Here is a 16,940-nt window from a genome sequence, read left to right as displayed (position 1 = left end):
ATAATTATTCTAAAAAGAATTACATCTAAACAAAAGATAAATGGTCCTGCTCCAAATGCTGATTAGCCACAAACTAAGTTTGTTTGAATTTTTCAAATAGATACAGGCCTTGAAGACCAATCTTTCTTAGGAACTAAGAAAATATAGGAAATAAACTGATTTTCCATTGATCAATCAACCTCTTAAACAGCTCCCTTAGCTATCAATTTTTGGACTTATGAAAATAATTCATCCTTATGAAAGGTGAAATGTATTTAATTCAAAAATGATAAACCTTGTGGTACATCATTAAGAATAATTTTATAATCATTTCTTAATATATCTAATATCAATAGATCATTAGAAACACTTTCCAAATCATAATATTTAAGTTATCTACTGTATATATAGCAACTGGTTGAGAAAATCTCTGTTCCCTTTTTGGAAACCTCTCCCTCTCAATGAAGGGAATTGCCTACTAGTATAGTACACTAGTTGACCAACAGAGCATCTGCAGTTAAAAAACTGATATTGCCTTTCCCATAACAGCTGGGAGTAAATTAATTGTTAGACCTAGAACCTCTTCCAAGGATTCTATAATTTGCTTTAGAATCTTTGTAAAAACACAAGTTTGCTTTATGCAATCATAACTAGAAATGTGAAAAAGCAACTATCACAACAGAATTACAAAAAAGTTTTATCATCTAAATATTTCTGAGCATCTCCTATGGGTTTAACCAGAAACCCATGGTCAAACAAACAAATAGAATTTTACAATAAAATCCTTGTATTATCAAGATCCAATGGCTCATTCTTACAACAAGAAATAGTCAACGCAACAATAGGGGTGATGATCAACCCCTTAAGAAAGTATCTCTGGGTTTCCTGCATATTTGAAACCACAGAGTGGGCCTGTCTAGGCAATGCCATTTCGATTTTTTATTTATCCTAGACACACTAGGATTGTCACAGTTCTCAGTGTGATAGTATTATTTCCTCTATGAACTTTATATTTTCCTGATTTTATCAAAATCATGATTAAACTGTTCAACAAACAGGATGAGATAATGTACCATTAATCTCACTAAAAGAAGCTTTAAAGGCTTCTGAAAACCTTAATGCAGGATCAAAAGACGTATCAAATTCAACTCCGGCTGGACTATCATCAGCCATGGCACAAACTCCAAAAAGAGGTACATACACCGTATCATATCAAAAATTAGAACTAAATCTTAATAAAAGTAAGCCTCTAATGGCAAAATTCAAATAAAGCAGCAGGTTTCTCTACAAACTCTGCTAGAGTTGAAGGCAGTGAAACTGTCTCAAACCTCATGATTCATACAGGTTCTTTACTACATTAACAATAATGAGTAAATGTATCAATATACATGCCTATCTTAAATCTCAACAGCACTTTCGTGAGAAACATTCACAAATCAAGTAGATTTTGAAGTTATACAAGTAGCACTAGATTTTAAAACTTACTTTTTACAGGTTCTGTTGCTTTGTCAATTATTTCCAATTGCCATATGCCATTATGACCTATTATAAAACTACTAGGTTTTATAACTGTTTAAGAAGAGGATTTATTCAAAATACCTCTTGATTTCCTATTAAATTTATCATCTTTAATTTCTAAAACATTCCCGAGGTGATGAAAATCATAACCATCACCCTAGTAAGTGTAAACATCATTCTAAACATCTTGCAAAAACAATACATTTGCATAAACAAATTCAGCCATTGTAATACAAGAATGTGTACCTGTGCAGGTAAAACACGTGTAAATTGTGAAGAGTACTCACGACCTTCAGGTGAATAAAAATACTTTAAATATCTACCTGTTTAACAAACAGGAGTATGAATTAAGTAACACATGTGCCGTACATCGTACTAATGCAAAAACTTAATGAAAATATAAAATTGTCATACATCGTAGACAATAAAATATTTAATTAAATTCCCATGAACACTTGTCATACATCGTAGACAAGAAATTTTTAAATTCATTTCCATCAACACTTGTCATACATCGTAGACAATTGAGGAATTATTATTTGTAAATAACAAAATAACATAAGAACTTGTCGTACTTCGTAGACAAGTTAATGTAACTTTAAGAACTTTCTCCCAAATTTAAGATAAAAATAAAATAACTAAAAAGAACTTACGTGAAGTGTCCACTTCCACCCTCAAGAAAAATAATGACAAGTTATTATGGAACAGGTGCTTATATACTAGGGTCAAGGTCACTGGCCAGCTATATGGTCTGGTCAGGTATTATACTATAGTTTGTTTCTTTAAACAGAGATATTATATGTAAGCTTCACCCCTCAAAGAGAAGTAAAGCTAATTCATTACTTGAGACCGAAGGCGAAATATGAATAAGAATGATCATTTCCAGTGGCATTTCAAGGGGAAGGGGTTTTGGGAGTTGGACCCCTTTTTTTTGTTTTGGGCAGATCAATGCATTTGAATGGGGACATACAGTTGGAACAGCACTCCCTTTTAAAATGGGGTGGATCCGCCCCTAATTTTCTTGTCTGTGACTTTCATTTTCATTTGATGACTGAGTATCTATTTTAGTAAATTCATAATACTAATTATTTATTATTATAGATATTACCTTTCTGTTATATTTTCAAAAGATATTTCCTTTTGAAAGATTTAATCAAATTACTTTCCATTTAAGATTCATCATAATTTTCAATGGAGAACATATCAGCAAACTGGAAATACCCTGTGCTATTTTTAGTAACAAAAACAGAAGATAATTTAGATATACTGTTTAAGAGGATCTTCATGGGGTTTACCAATGTTCACAGAAAAGATAATGATAAGCAGAGAGTGCATATAAATGGACATAAGAATTATAAAAAGAAATAAAAATAGGCAAACATAATAAAGAATAGAGAATAATGGGGTGCAAAAATATAAAGAATAGAGAATAATGGGGTGTAACAATTAAGAATAAGAAAAAGAAATGTACATAAGTTTTATAATAACAACTAGCCATTTAGTTATAAAAAACATATGCATATTTTTAGCTCACCTGGCCCGAAGGGCCAAGTGAGCTTTTCTCATCACTTGGCGTCCGGCGTCCGTCGTCGTCCGTCGTCGTCCGTCGTCCTGCGTCCGTCGTCGTTAACTTTTACAAAAATCTTCTCCTCTGAAACTGCTGGGCCAAATTAATCCAAACTTGGCCATAATCATCATTGGGGTATCTAGTTTAAAAATTGTGTCCGGTGACCCCGCCAACCAACCAAGATGGCCGCCACGGCTAAAAATAGAACATAGGGGTAAAATGCAGTTTTTGGCTTATAACTCAAAAACCAAAGCATTTAGAGCAAATCTGACATGGGGTAAAAATGTTCATCAGGTCAAGATCTAACTGCCCTGAAATTTTCAGATGAATCGGACAACCTGTTGTTGGGTTGCTGCCCCTGAATTGGTAATTTTAGGGAAATTTTGCTGTTTTTTGTTTCTATCTTGAATATTATTATAGATAGAGATAAACTGTAAACAGCAATAATGTTCAGCAAAGTAAAATCTACAAATAAGTCAACATAACCAAAATGGTCAGTTGACCACTTTAGGAGTTATTGTCCTTTATAGTCAATTTTTAACCATTTTTCGTAAATCTTGGTAATCTTTTACAAAAATCTTCTCCTCTGAAACTACCAGGCCAAATTTAAACAAACTTGGCGGCAATCATCATTGGGGTATCTAGTTTAAAAATTGTGTGGCGTGACCCGGCCAACCAACAAAGATGGCCGCCATGGCTAAAAATAGAACATAGGGGTAAAATGCAGTTTTTTGCTTATAACTCAAAAACCAAAGCATTTAGAGCAAATCTAACAGGGAGTAAAATTGTTAATCAGGTCAAGATCTATTTGCCATGAAATTTTCAGATGGATTGGACAAACTGCTGTTAGGTTGCTGCCCCTGAATTAGTCATTTTAAGGAAATTTTGCCGTTTTTGGTTATTATCTTGAATATTATTATAGATAGAGATAAACTGTAAAGGGAAACAATGTACAGCAAAGTAACACCTAAAAATAAGTCAACATGACCTAAATGGTCAATTGACCCCATAAGGAGTTATTGCCCTTTATAGTCAATTTTTAACAATTTTCATAAAATTTGTAAATTTTAACTAACATTTTCCACTGAAGCTCTTAGGCCAAGTTCAATATAGATAGAATGATTGTAAGCAGCAATAATGTTCAGTAAAGTAAGATATACAAACACATCACCATCACCAAAACACAATTTTGTCATGAATTCAAATGCGTCCTTTGTTTAATATTCACATAGACCAAGGTGAGCGACACAGGCTCTTTGGAGCCTCTAGTTTTTTTAATTTAAAGATTCATATGACTTTAATAGAAAAATAAAATAAAGAATAATAAAAAAATGAGGTCAATGTTCATTTAAGTTCATAATCTGCCTTTGAAAGAAGCTACATTTTTGTTAATGTCCCTTTTTTCTGTTGAACTTATAGGAGAAATAGTCAGGAAATATCAAATAAAAAAGCACTAAATTACAGTTAAAGTACAGCTTATTTGAAAAAAATAATGAAAAATATAGTTCATGGATTAGTTGAAAAAATATTTCAAATTTAATGCAAAAAAACGGCATTTTTTCACCAAAGGGAGATAATTTGGAGCCTTTTCAATGATATAAACATTTTTAAAGTCATCTGGCGCTCAAACCAATGAGATTTTTTGGGTTAATTTTTGTATTATATCTTAAATTAACAACTAATAATGTAATAAATAAAATTTGTAATGAAATACAAAATGTTTAAATTTTTGCTGAAATTGTTATACCCTTGAGCCTGCTTTTTTATGCCTTTTCAAATGATTCAAATGCTGATTGAAAAAAAAAACTAGTGATACCTAGTTACAGAGCTGAATTTGACATTTGCCTTCTTCTAGGCAGCAACTGATAACGTGATCTCTCTTCACAGGCAATCTAGACAAAATTTTCTCAATGAATTTGGATCTTGTGAAATAAATCTATTTTACTTCAAATTGTATAACAAATATTTCTATTTCAAGTCTACTTTTCAAAACACTTCAAAAAAATCTTTCATGAACTAATTTATTGTACTTAAAAAACCAAAAGTGAAATTAGCCAATTGAATCAGTGATAAAATTGTAATTTTGATATTCTTTGTTGAAGTAAGGTAAACATATCCTGCCCTAGCATTCTAATATTATTAATGTATACATCATACTTTATAAAATGAACATTTTTAATTTCAGATATATTGAATTGCAGATTGTTTAATGCTAGAAATAAATATCATCTTCTTACAGGCTCATATTAGCTGTAGGCTTGTGTTGTCAAATCGTATACTTTTGCCTAACCGTTTACTCAGATAATCGTTCGACCGATTAACCGGTTAACCGGTAATTTGAGTTGGTGTTTGAAAGCCTTATCAATAGAACCCTACACATAGATATAAGATGTGGTATGAGTGTCAATTTGACAACCTTTCATCCAAGTCACAAATAAGCTTTTCATTTAGCATTATAAAGCCTGTCTGTGAGGATTCCTGGCAAAGTATAATTCGGGTTGTTTCAATTTTAAATGATTAATTATAAAACAAGAAGATGTGGTATGATTGCCAATGAGACAATTTCTCAGAAGAGACCAAAATGACACAGAAATTAATAACTATAGGTCATTGTACATGCTGTACGACCTGTTTCTTCACTGTGTGTTCTTTAAGCATGTTACTCGTACTTTCACGTATACATTGAGTACATTCACATTGGTTTACATTTCACAATTTTTATACGACCGCAAATTTTGAAAAAAATTTCGTCGTATATTGCTATCACGTTGGCGTCGTCGTCGTCCGAATACTTTTAGTTTTCGCACTCTAACTTTAGTAAAAGTGAATAGAAATCTATGAAATTTTAACACAAGGTTTATGACCATAAAAGGAAGGCTGGTATTGATTGTGGGAGTTTTGGTCCCAATATTTTAGGAATTAGGGGCCAAAAAGGGCCCAAATAAGCATTTTCTTGGTTTTCGCACTATAACTTTAGTTTAAGTTAATAGAAATCTATGAAATTTTGACACAAGGTTTATGACCACAAAAGAAAGGTTGGGATTGATTTTGGGAGTTTTGGTTTCAACAGTTTAGGAATAAGGGGCCAAAAAAGGGTCCAAATAAGCATTATTCTTGGTTTTCGCACAATAACTTTAGTTAAAGTAAATAGAAATCAATGAAATTTAAACACAATGTTTATGACCACAAAAGGAAGGTTGGTATTGATTTTGGGAGTTTCAGTCCCAACAGTTTAGGAATTAGGGGCCAAAAAGGGACCCAAATAAGCATTTTTCTTGGTTTTCGCACCATAGCGTTAGTATAAGTAAATAGAAATCTATGAAATTTAAACACAAGGTTTATGACTATAAAAGAAAGGGAGTTTTGGTCCCAACAGTTAAGGAAAAAGGGGCCCAAAGGGTCCAAAATTAAACTTTGTTTTGAATTCATCAAAATTGAATAATTGGGGTTCTTTAATATGCCGATTCTAACTGTGTATGTAGATTCTTAATTTTTGGTCCCGTTTTCAAATTGGTCTACATTAAGGTCCAAAGGGTCCAAAATTAAACTTAGTTTGATTTTAACAAAAATTGAAACCTTGGGGTTCTTTGATATGCTGAATCTAAAAATGTACTTAGATTTTTGATTATTGGCCCAGTTTTCAAGTTGGCCCAAATCGAGGTCCAAAATTAAACATTGTTTGATTTCATCAAAAATTGAATAATTGGGGTTCTTTGATATGCCAAATCTATCTGTGTATGTAGATTCTTAATTTTTGGTCCAGTTTTAAAATTGGTCTAAATTAAAGTGCAAAGGGTCCAAAATTAAACTAAGTTTGATTTTAACAAAAATCAAATTCTTGGGCCTCTTTGATATGCTGAATCTAAACATGTACTTAGATTTTTGATTATGGGCCCAGTTTTCAAGTTGGTCCAAATCAGGATCTAAAATTATTATATTAAGTATTGTGCAATAGCAAGTCTTTTCAATTTCACAGTATTGTGCAATGGCAAGAAATATCTAATTTCACAATATTGTGAAATAGCAAATTTTTTTTAATTAAGAGTTATCTTTCTTTGTCGAGTAAAGTAAGCAAGAAATATCTGCAAGATTTTTTTTTAATTGGAGTTATCTTTCTTTGTCCAGAATCAACTTAAATCTTTGTTATATACAATATACAATGTATATTCACTTTTTACTACCAACTGATAAATTTAAATTATCTTTACCATTCAGTGATAACAAGCAGTTTTTTTACATCTTAATATTTTATGATGTATTTAAATGAGTAGTAATTGTTGCAAACTCCATTAGAATATTTTAATTGAAATTAGTTTTGGAATAAGGGAAAGGGGGATGTGATTAAAAAATTGGGTTCAATTTTTCTCATTTGAAATTTCATAAATAAAAAGAAAATTTCTTCAAACATTTTTTTGAGAGGATTAATATTCAACAGCATAGTGAATTGCTCTAAGAGAAAACAAAAATTTTCAGTTCATTTGAATACATTCATTCTGTGTCAGAAACCTATGCTGTGTCAACTATTTAATCACAATCCAAATTTAGAGCGGAATCCAGCTTGAATGTTGTGTCCATACTTGCCCCAACTGTTCAGGGTTCAACCTCTGCGGTCGTATAAAGCTACGCCCTGCGGAGCATCTGGTTGAATTTAAAGTAAGACTAACCCTAACTACGGAGGTTGCACATTTTAATGTAGGTTTACACAATATGAGATCGAAAACGAAATAATGAAGTAATTGGTATAATTAAATCTCATTACTGATTTAAAGTAACTGTTAAACAAACACGTTTACTGAAAATGTTTCATAAAGATCCTGCCCCAAACTCTAATTAATTGTATGTTTTTTAAGATTAACAATAGAAATCAATATACCGGACAATTATTGATCTATCAAACTAATTACCACGACGACAATTTTTAAATTAAACATAACTAATTAATGATTTGATTTTCAACACAAATTTATATCAAATATATCGAAATTGAAAAAAGTCCGGTTAACCGGTTAGCGTTTTTGGTATTCGGTATTCGGTCGTTCGACCGATTAACCGGTTAACCGGTTAACCGTTGACAACACTACTTTAAACTCTTGTGTTGATTCTATGTTTGGCTGACATTAATTAAATTTTGTATGTATATTGATTAAAAAGACTCAAAGCCACCCTAAAGCATAGTCCTTGGAAAAAGCTTACAAAGAAATAATAACATATTCCCTAATTTCTTCAGAAAAATGTTCAAAAGATGGTTACAGATTATGTTTTAACTCATTTCATTTTACATTGCTATATATTTGAATGTTCAGTATAAACTTTTCTTCACTGTAAAAGAAACATTAAACATGATTGGGCCATTGAGTATATGATCAAATTTGCATTCAATGTTCTAATATTTTGGATATTGTGAGTATTTATGTACCACTAATTTATCTCTGAACTATAAATATAGATTTCAAATGAAAGTGAACCAACGCCAGAATCTCTGGTAAATCTGTAGTACAATAGAGTCCCTAAAGTGGATACCTGTGGTATGCAGGGTCGTAATGATAAAACACAAAATGTAAAGAGTCTTATAACAACAACACTTTAGGGACTGCTGCAGAAAATTTATTGATCGACATTTTTCGGTGCCTAGGGCACCATCATCAGGGTAAAAACAGTACATTTTGTACTTCAGCATGATTTTATGTACTGTTTTTATCCTGATGACGGTGCACCGAAACATGTTGATCAATACATTTTCTGCAGCAGTCCCCTAAGACTCTATATTTTATAAATATGAATGTATCAATTATAGCCCCCATAAATAGGGATAATAACTGAAGTTAAGGTTTAATCACAGTTATGTTTTGTGTCAAAATAATTCCTTATTCTCAGGAACCACCTCCCCCACACCCTAATCAGCATACCCCCTGGAATACAAACCTGGTTAGCATAATGAATTTGGTTTGTGAATTTTATATAGGCATTTAATTAATTTCGTTAAATATTAATTAAGATTTTGTCTTGTCTTTTTCAGGGTAGTAGTGGAGCCCTGGAGATGATCGACCCAGAATGGAAGAAAACTGCTTTATTTAGTTTCAGTTTCTGTTTTCAGTCCATAACTCGTCCAACTGTTCAGGAACAAACCATCACAAAACATTCCAGAAAACTACTGAAATGGCTGACATATCGTGACTCAAACCTACCTTTGTCTGTCATTCTACTTCCCTCTCACCTAGATGGCACCACTCTCAAATATCCGAACGCCAAGACAATGTTCAGTGACATTAGCATACATAGACTCTGCTTTTTCCAAGGTATTTAACTTCATTTTGCAGTAAAGAAATTAAAACTGATATGGTCCTCATGCATTCAATAGAAAGACTATTTCTTGATTTTTATTATAAATTAATGATTATTAATAAATTATATCAGTACATGTACATGTATTTTAAAGGGTTTATTTTTACATTTGAAAGACTTAAAAAAATCTTTCTTTTTATGCCCCAACTACGATAGTGGAGGGGCATTATGTTTTCTGGTCTGTGCATCTGTTTGTCCTTCTGTCCAATCGTCCATCCGTCCGATCGTCCGTTCGTTTGTTTGTTCGTCCATCTGTTCGTTCGTCTTTCTGTTTGTTCCTCTTTTGTTTTTGTCTGTCTGTCCCACTTCAGGTTAAAGTTTTTGGTCAAGGTAGTTTTTGATGAAGTTGAAGTCCAATCAACTTTAAACTTAGTACACATGTTCCCTATGATATGATCTTTCTAATTTTAATACCAAATTAGAGTTTTTACCCCAATTTCACGGTCCACTGATCATGGAAAATGATAGTGCGAGTGGGGCATTCGTGTACTGAGGACACATTCTTGTTTATTTATTGATACCATGAATATGAAGTAATGAATTTGAATAAATTTTATTGCAGATTTTTGTTTAAAAATGTTAAATGAGATATATAAGGGCAGTTTGTATGTATATAATTTATTGAAAATAATTAAAAAGACTTCAATTATACAGATGGATATATAGATATGAAGAAGATGCCTATGGTCTTCCCATCCAAGATTAAGAAATATCCTGAGGTCAGGTCGACCTATGATGATATCAACATACACGCCATTACTATAAACGGTAATCTTAAAATGAATATTGTAGGGCAGAATTTTAATGAAATTAAGTTTTCATAAACATTCAAATATCAAAATGTTTTATCCAGTTATTAATTTTAAACTATTCAATTTATTGAACACTAACATTGTAAAATGCATACTAGTAGTAGCATCAAGACTCACACTGATGTACACACTTGCCAAGAGGATGGTTAATTCTGATGTGGTAATGATTGCCAATGACAAACTCTTCACAAAAGACCTATAACACAGTCAGCTATAAAAGGCCCCAAAATGACAAATGTAAAACAATTTCAAACAAAAGTCTGCATGTCAGTCTAAATCTGTATGTCAGTCTGTGTAGTGTAGCAATTTAGATTTGTAAGGTACAGACATGCAATATTTGACTGAGGATCATAACACATATAATCCATATTTATGATAAATGTCATTCATTATTATAGTATTAATGTATGGACTTTGTCATATTGGCCCTGTAACATGCCCGAGGTGTTAATAATGGCCAAGGATGGTTGTAATGGCCCTGAGGCAACGCCGAGGGCCATTACAACTGTCCGAGGCCATTATTAATATCAAGGGCATGTTGCAGGGCCAATATGAAAAAGTCCATATATTGATACTTTTATTAACCAACTATAAAGGCAACTTCATTCAAGAACAGTCTTCGAGTCTCGGATCCAAAATTATACAGCTATCCACATGATCCACAAACTATATAGCTACAACAGGACCAATACAGAAAAGACAGTTTCATAACATTTTTATTTTAAAAATGATTTTAATTCCTCGATTAAACAAAGAGTAAGAAACTTACCGTGAAGAAGATACAGGAATTTCATAGCTGAACTTCAACTTGTCTTTTCGCATTCAATTTCGCATGGAATTTTAGTCAACATTGTGACTGTCAGTTGTAATTTCTGATTTCTCATCCAAGTACTTAATTTTATGCTATTAAAATTCTTTCATCTAGCAAATAAAAAGTAGCTGGGAAGAATAAATCAGACAGTTTAACTATTCAAAGTCTGCATTCTGAGGATTGAACAACGGAAATGAAACAGTGATAATAATCAAAAGTCGTACTCGAAAAGGCTGTGAAATATTTCCGTTTCAAGTCGTTACAAAACAATGTCAATGAACATCATTTAAACTTGTTTTTATGATATTCAGTTTAAAAAAGAATAAAAAAATGTCACACTTATTAAAAGAAATAAACTATATTTTGATTTAATCGGTGTCCCGTTTCATCTGTTCACAATGCATGACTGTGATTTCGTAATGCACGGGTGTGATTTCGTAATGCATGACTGAGATTTCGTAATGCATTACTGAGATTTCGTAATGCATTACTGAGATCTCGTAATGACTGGCTGTAGCAATTTCTCCATTCATAATGACCAGATGTCGAAATTTTCCTTTTATAAAGCATGGGCATTTCTATACATATTGTAGTAAGTTGGTTAATAAATGTTGATATTTTATGAAAAGATTTTTTAAAGCTTTGTATTGTTAAATTTTATTTTTGTGTCTTTTTGTTAACATGGCATCATATTTTCATACTTGTATTTAGGAAACATGCACAAACGAACTTTAAAAAAAAAAAAAAATTGGGGGGGGAATGTGGAGCTTTAGTATTAAACATTAGGATTGGTCTTCATTGGATATTAATAAATTGCATGCATAAAGGATAATAATGGTGCATGTATGTGTTAAAAATTTAATGTGACAGCATCCCAGCAATGCAAAAAAAAAATATGAAAAAATCAAGATCTTAGGGTTAAAAGTAAGGACTCTTGATATAATTAATGTCAGTGACATTGTATAAAGCTCTAAAATGTCAGTGACTCCCAAATATCTGTCATTTAATTCAATTCCTAAATGGATAAAGACTATATTAGTTTAAGAGACAAGTGTCACCAAGAGCCAATGCACGTCGAGTTTAAGGGGGACTATCGAACATGCACAGCCCAAAGTACAGAGGGTCAGTCTTTCGCAAGACTTAAGCAATGGCAGGCAAAACTATAAAGCAATCAGCAAGTTGTAACAATTTTATATAGTAACTGGTCCAAATAATAATAATGATGCCAAAACAATTTACAAATAAATAAAGTCCAAATGTTCCAAATAATAAAGTCACTAATTTCACTAATTCACAGTTAAAGTTAAAGTCATTCTCCCGAGTAGCTGAGCCCGGTTGGCTTTGGAAGCACTCCTATCTGGATAACACCGACGAGACTACACTTGCGACTACATCATGACTACATTGTGTCTGACTCCTGACTTCAATTGTTTCAAAAAAGTTGACTGTACAATTTATAGCACATCTAGTAAGTGCTCAAATTATGACGAGTATTACTAACTTTAAATTTATGTAATTTGAGTAATCAAAATTTACTACAAAACAGCCAAAGGTAAAAATAAGAATAGTGTCAAATTAATTAAGCCAATTAAAAGATAAATCTAATTACATTACTTTTGCCTTAAGTAATAAGTGACATGCTGACAGAACAAAATTTACCTGACATCATAATTTTACAATTTTCTTAATAATAATATCAAAATAAAATATTTTCCAAAAATACTAAAAAAATATTGAAATGCAAAAACTACCCTATAACATATTTCCCTCCGCTCAAATATGTTTGTCCTCAAACATTTAAAAACAAAGATTATCACAAAGATTGTAGTTAATTAAAAAAGAAAATACATAATAAAATCTGAAAATGAACTGAGTTGATAACAAGTCATTGTGATTATATAAGACAGTATAACACATGGAAAATAACATATTTAAGAAGAAAAACACAGACACTCATCCTCACACACAAACATACCGGCTGCAACTTGCACAAGATGACCAAGTCTTATACAAGTGCACGGTGTAAAACTGAGTGGTCAATCCAGCTATACACCATTTGATTTACCGGTACATTCACAAGGTAAAGAATCACACCAAAAAAAAATCCAAAAAAAATCATACAAACATTGATAATAGCATTACTAGTTATATTAAGCATATACATCCAAGACATTAACAATATTTAATATATCAGTTGGAAATAAAAAAAATATATATATAACTTGTGATAAAAATTTACATCATTTAACTACACAATACTTTGTTTTCTTTTAAAAGAATCAACAAAAATTATTCCAATTACTACATTAAAACTCAAAAACCATTCATAATACATGTACACTAAATCTAGAAGTCTTTAACATGTTTTATACAAATCAGAATCATTATAAAACTATTAGTTCCAATTACATTCAGTCTTTACTTCAAATATTTTACCCCAGTATCTTTTTATTTTAACTATTGTCATTGACTGTTAGGTGCTGTGACTACTCTAGAAGGTGTGGTCTTGATTTGATGGTACATTTTCTCAGCTTACACACTCCACAAGTTTGAATCTACTGGTTTACATACTATCAAGTAAACTGATAATCCAGAGGTACTTTAATAGAATGGCAGCAAATGTCCGATCAAGAACATGACATTCTTCAAATGGTCATGCATACAGGGACTTCAGTTTCATATCATGTTGGTTCCTTGGAAAACGGCAATTGGATGACAAGTTAATTTTCTTGGCAATTTCTGACAACTGTATGGAGTAGACATCTATCTTTGAACCCTGTGTTGAAAGCTTTCTGCCATAACTGTCGTTGCTATTTCTAAAGATGTGATGCTGATCCTGTGTCCAGTGTGTTCTTCTTTGACAATTAATTCTTTGCTGTTAAAATGGAAAGGCTTGCACATTTTGATCTTCTGTGGCACCATCTATTCTTAGTTCTTTTCTTTCCCATGACTTCTACTAAAAGAATTTGGCTATATTAGATAAAATCTATTCACCGAATAAAAAGTCAATACATTTTTCAATATGCTACATAAATTGTGTGTAAAACTACAAAATGTCTTACATTAGCAATCTCAATAATTTATATGTTCACAACTTTTCTTTGAAGAAACTGTTTTGCTTTAATAACTAGCAATTTTATTTCGAGAATAATTATGAATTTTATTATTTCAAAAGCTACTTATCTTTAGTCTCTGTTGCAGTTCTATTTTGTTCACACATTGCAGTTGTCTTTCTTTACAAAAAGTTTGTCAACTTTGGTACTGCAACTTTTAAAGTTGAAACTGAAACTAAACAAGATTATAATTAGACTTCTGTAACTGGTAGACTATGAAAAAAAAATTCATTTGAATACTACCAATAACTTTTACAGATTTAAAACTAATTTTACTTTTAATCTATTTAGATTCAATCTTGCACAATATTTGCTGAAACTAGAAAAATTTAAATATAACTATAAAGATAACATAATAAATAATATTTCAATAAGTTACTTAGCTTCGAAAGTAGTTCCTCATTTTCTGTCGTTCCTTCAGTCAATTTCAGTTACGAAATTCCTTCACAAATTTTGTAAGTAGATAATTTAAAAGTAATTTTGAAAGCTGTTGCTAATAATAATGCCATGCCAAGCTAAATGGATCGAAAAGCTGCCAACGGGCCCGCCACCAAATCTGTCACCAAGAGCCAATGCACGTCGAGTTTAAGGGGGACTATCGAACATGCACAGCCCAAAGTACAGAGGGTCAGTCTTTCGCAAGACTTAAGCAATGGCAGGCAAAACTATAAAGCAATCAGCAAGTTGTAACAATTTTATATAGTAACTGGTCCAAATAATAATAATGATGCCAAAACAATTTACAAATAAATAAAGTCCAAATGTTCCAAATAATAAAGTCACTAATTTCACTAATTCACAGTTAAAGTTAAAGTCATTCTCCCGAGTAGCTGAGCCCGGTTGGCTTTGGAAGCACTCCTATCTGGATAACACCGACGAGACTACACTTGCGACTACATCATGACTACATTGTGTCTGACTCCTGACTTCAATTGTTTCAAAAAAGTTGACTGTACAATTTATAGCACATCTAGTAAGTGCTCAAATTATGACGAGTATTACTAACTTTAAATTTATGTAATTTGAGTAATCAAAATTTACTACAAAACAGCCAAAGGTAAAAATAAGAATAGTGTCAAATTAATTAAGCCAATTAAAAGATAAATCTAATTACATTACTTTTGCCTTGAGTAATAAGTGACATGCTGACAGAACAAAATTTACCTGACATCATAATTTTACAATTTTCTTAATAATAATATCAAAATAAAATATTTTCCAAAAATACTAAAAAAATATTGAAATGCAAAAACTACCCTATAACACAAGGAACACTTTGACAAAGTTCTAGGTTGGGGCAGTTACATTGTCATTTGGCTAGATTAAAACCATTGTTTAAGGACTGACACCTCTCCTATTTCATCAACTTATGAACTAGCACAAAGAACAGAGAAAAAACATGTATAAAGATGACAAGGCAATGGTATTTAGGAGATAACTGTATTGGTATTTTAAGCTCTGATGACATCAATTTGTTGTTAGCAGAGCCACTTAATAGGTATTTGTGACCATCAAATAAACAAATTAATGCAGTCAGAGCTTAAAATACAATATTGTTATCTCTATTCTGATGAAACTGACATAAAACCATGTCAAATCATACATTTAAAATCTGTCATACCTTGTCTGTCCTTGCACATACCTTTTCATAGCATCAATTGTGAATTTGGGACATTGTCCAATCAAAATGATCATTACAAACAATGTCGCATGGGAAGGGTTCATATATTGATAAAGATATTGATATATGTTATTACAGATGGTAAAGAAGAGAAGACTTATCCATTAAAACAGCCACGAGAAGTTTGTTTACACATGATGGATTTACCTGGCTTAACTGTAAACAAGCCGGTACCAGAGGACCTGAGTTATGCTTGTCTTTATCAAGCCTGGACCTATGTAGCTTTATTGACTCACAAGGTATGTAAAGGGATGTGTCCCTGTAGACCCTAGTTATGCATGTTTTTATCAAGCCTGGACCTATGTAGCTTTATTGACTCACAAGGTATGTAAAGGGATGTGTCCCTGTAGACCCTAGTTGTGCATGTCTTGATCAAGCCTGGACCTATGTAGCTTTATTGACTCACAAGGTATGTAAAGGGATGTGTCCCTGTAGACCCTAGTTATGCATGTCTTTATCAAGCCTGGACCTATGTAGCTTTATTAACTCACAAGGTATGTAAAGGGATGTGTCCCTGTAGACCCTAGTTATGCATGTCTTTATCAAGCCTGGACCTATGTAGCTTTATTGACTCACAAGGTATGTAAAGGGATGTGTCCCTGTAGACCCTAGTTATGCATGTCTTTATCAAGCCTGGACCTATGTAGCTTTATTGACTCACAAGGTATGTAAAGGGATGTGTCCCTGTGGACCCTAGTTATGCATGTCTTTATCAAGCCTGGACCTATGTAGCTTTATTGACTCACAAGGTATGTAAAGGGATGTGTCCCTGTAGACCCTAGTTATGCATGTCTTTATCAAGCCTGGACCTATGTTGCTTTATTGACACACAAGTTATGTAAAGGGATGTGTCCCTGTAGACCTTAGTTATGCATGTCTTGATCAAGCCTGGACCTATGTAGCTTTATTGACTCACAAGGTATGTAAAGGGATGTGTCCCTGTAGACCCTAGTTGTCTATGTCTTTATCAAGCCTGGACCTATGTAGCTTTATTGACTCACAAGGTATGTAAAGGGATGTGTCCCTGTAGACCCTAGTTATGCATGTCTTTATCAAGCCTGGACCTATGTAGCTTTATTGACTCACAAGGTATGTAAAGGGATGTGTCCCTGTAGAC

At 32.3% G+C, this 16,940-nt stretch overlaps 1 protein-coding gene across 1 annotated transcript in view; it reads left to right on the top strand.

The window, feature by feature from the left end:
• The window catches only part of LOC134697461 (uncharacterized), a 141,637-nt gene that overhangs the window by 117,692 nt on the left and 7,005 nt on the right, over positions 1-16,940 (top strand). The window contains exons 45-47 of the mRNA XM_063559741.1: positions 9,081-9,360; positions 10,061-10,174; positions 15,902-16,062. Coding sequence (XP_063415811.1) covers positions 9,081-9,360; positions 10,061-10,174; positions 15,902-16,062 — 555 coding nt within the window. The remainder of the gene's footprint in view (positions 1-9,080; positions 9,361-10,060; positions 10,175-15,901; positions 16,063-16,940) is intronic.

This window comes from Mytilus trossulus, chromosome 14 (genome assembly GCF_036588685.1).
Source record: "Mytilus trossulus isolate FHL-02 chromosome 14, PNRI_Mtr1.1.1.hap1, whole genome shotgun sequence".
Taxonomy (NCBI): domain Eukaryota; kingdom Metazoa; phylum Mollusca; class Bivalvia; order Mytilida; family Mytilidae; genus Mytilus; species Mytilus trossulus.
Note: the sequence above shows the minus strand (reverse complement) of the source record. Positions and strands in the feature narration are given on the sequence as shown.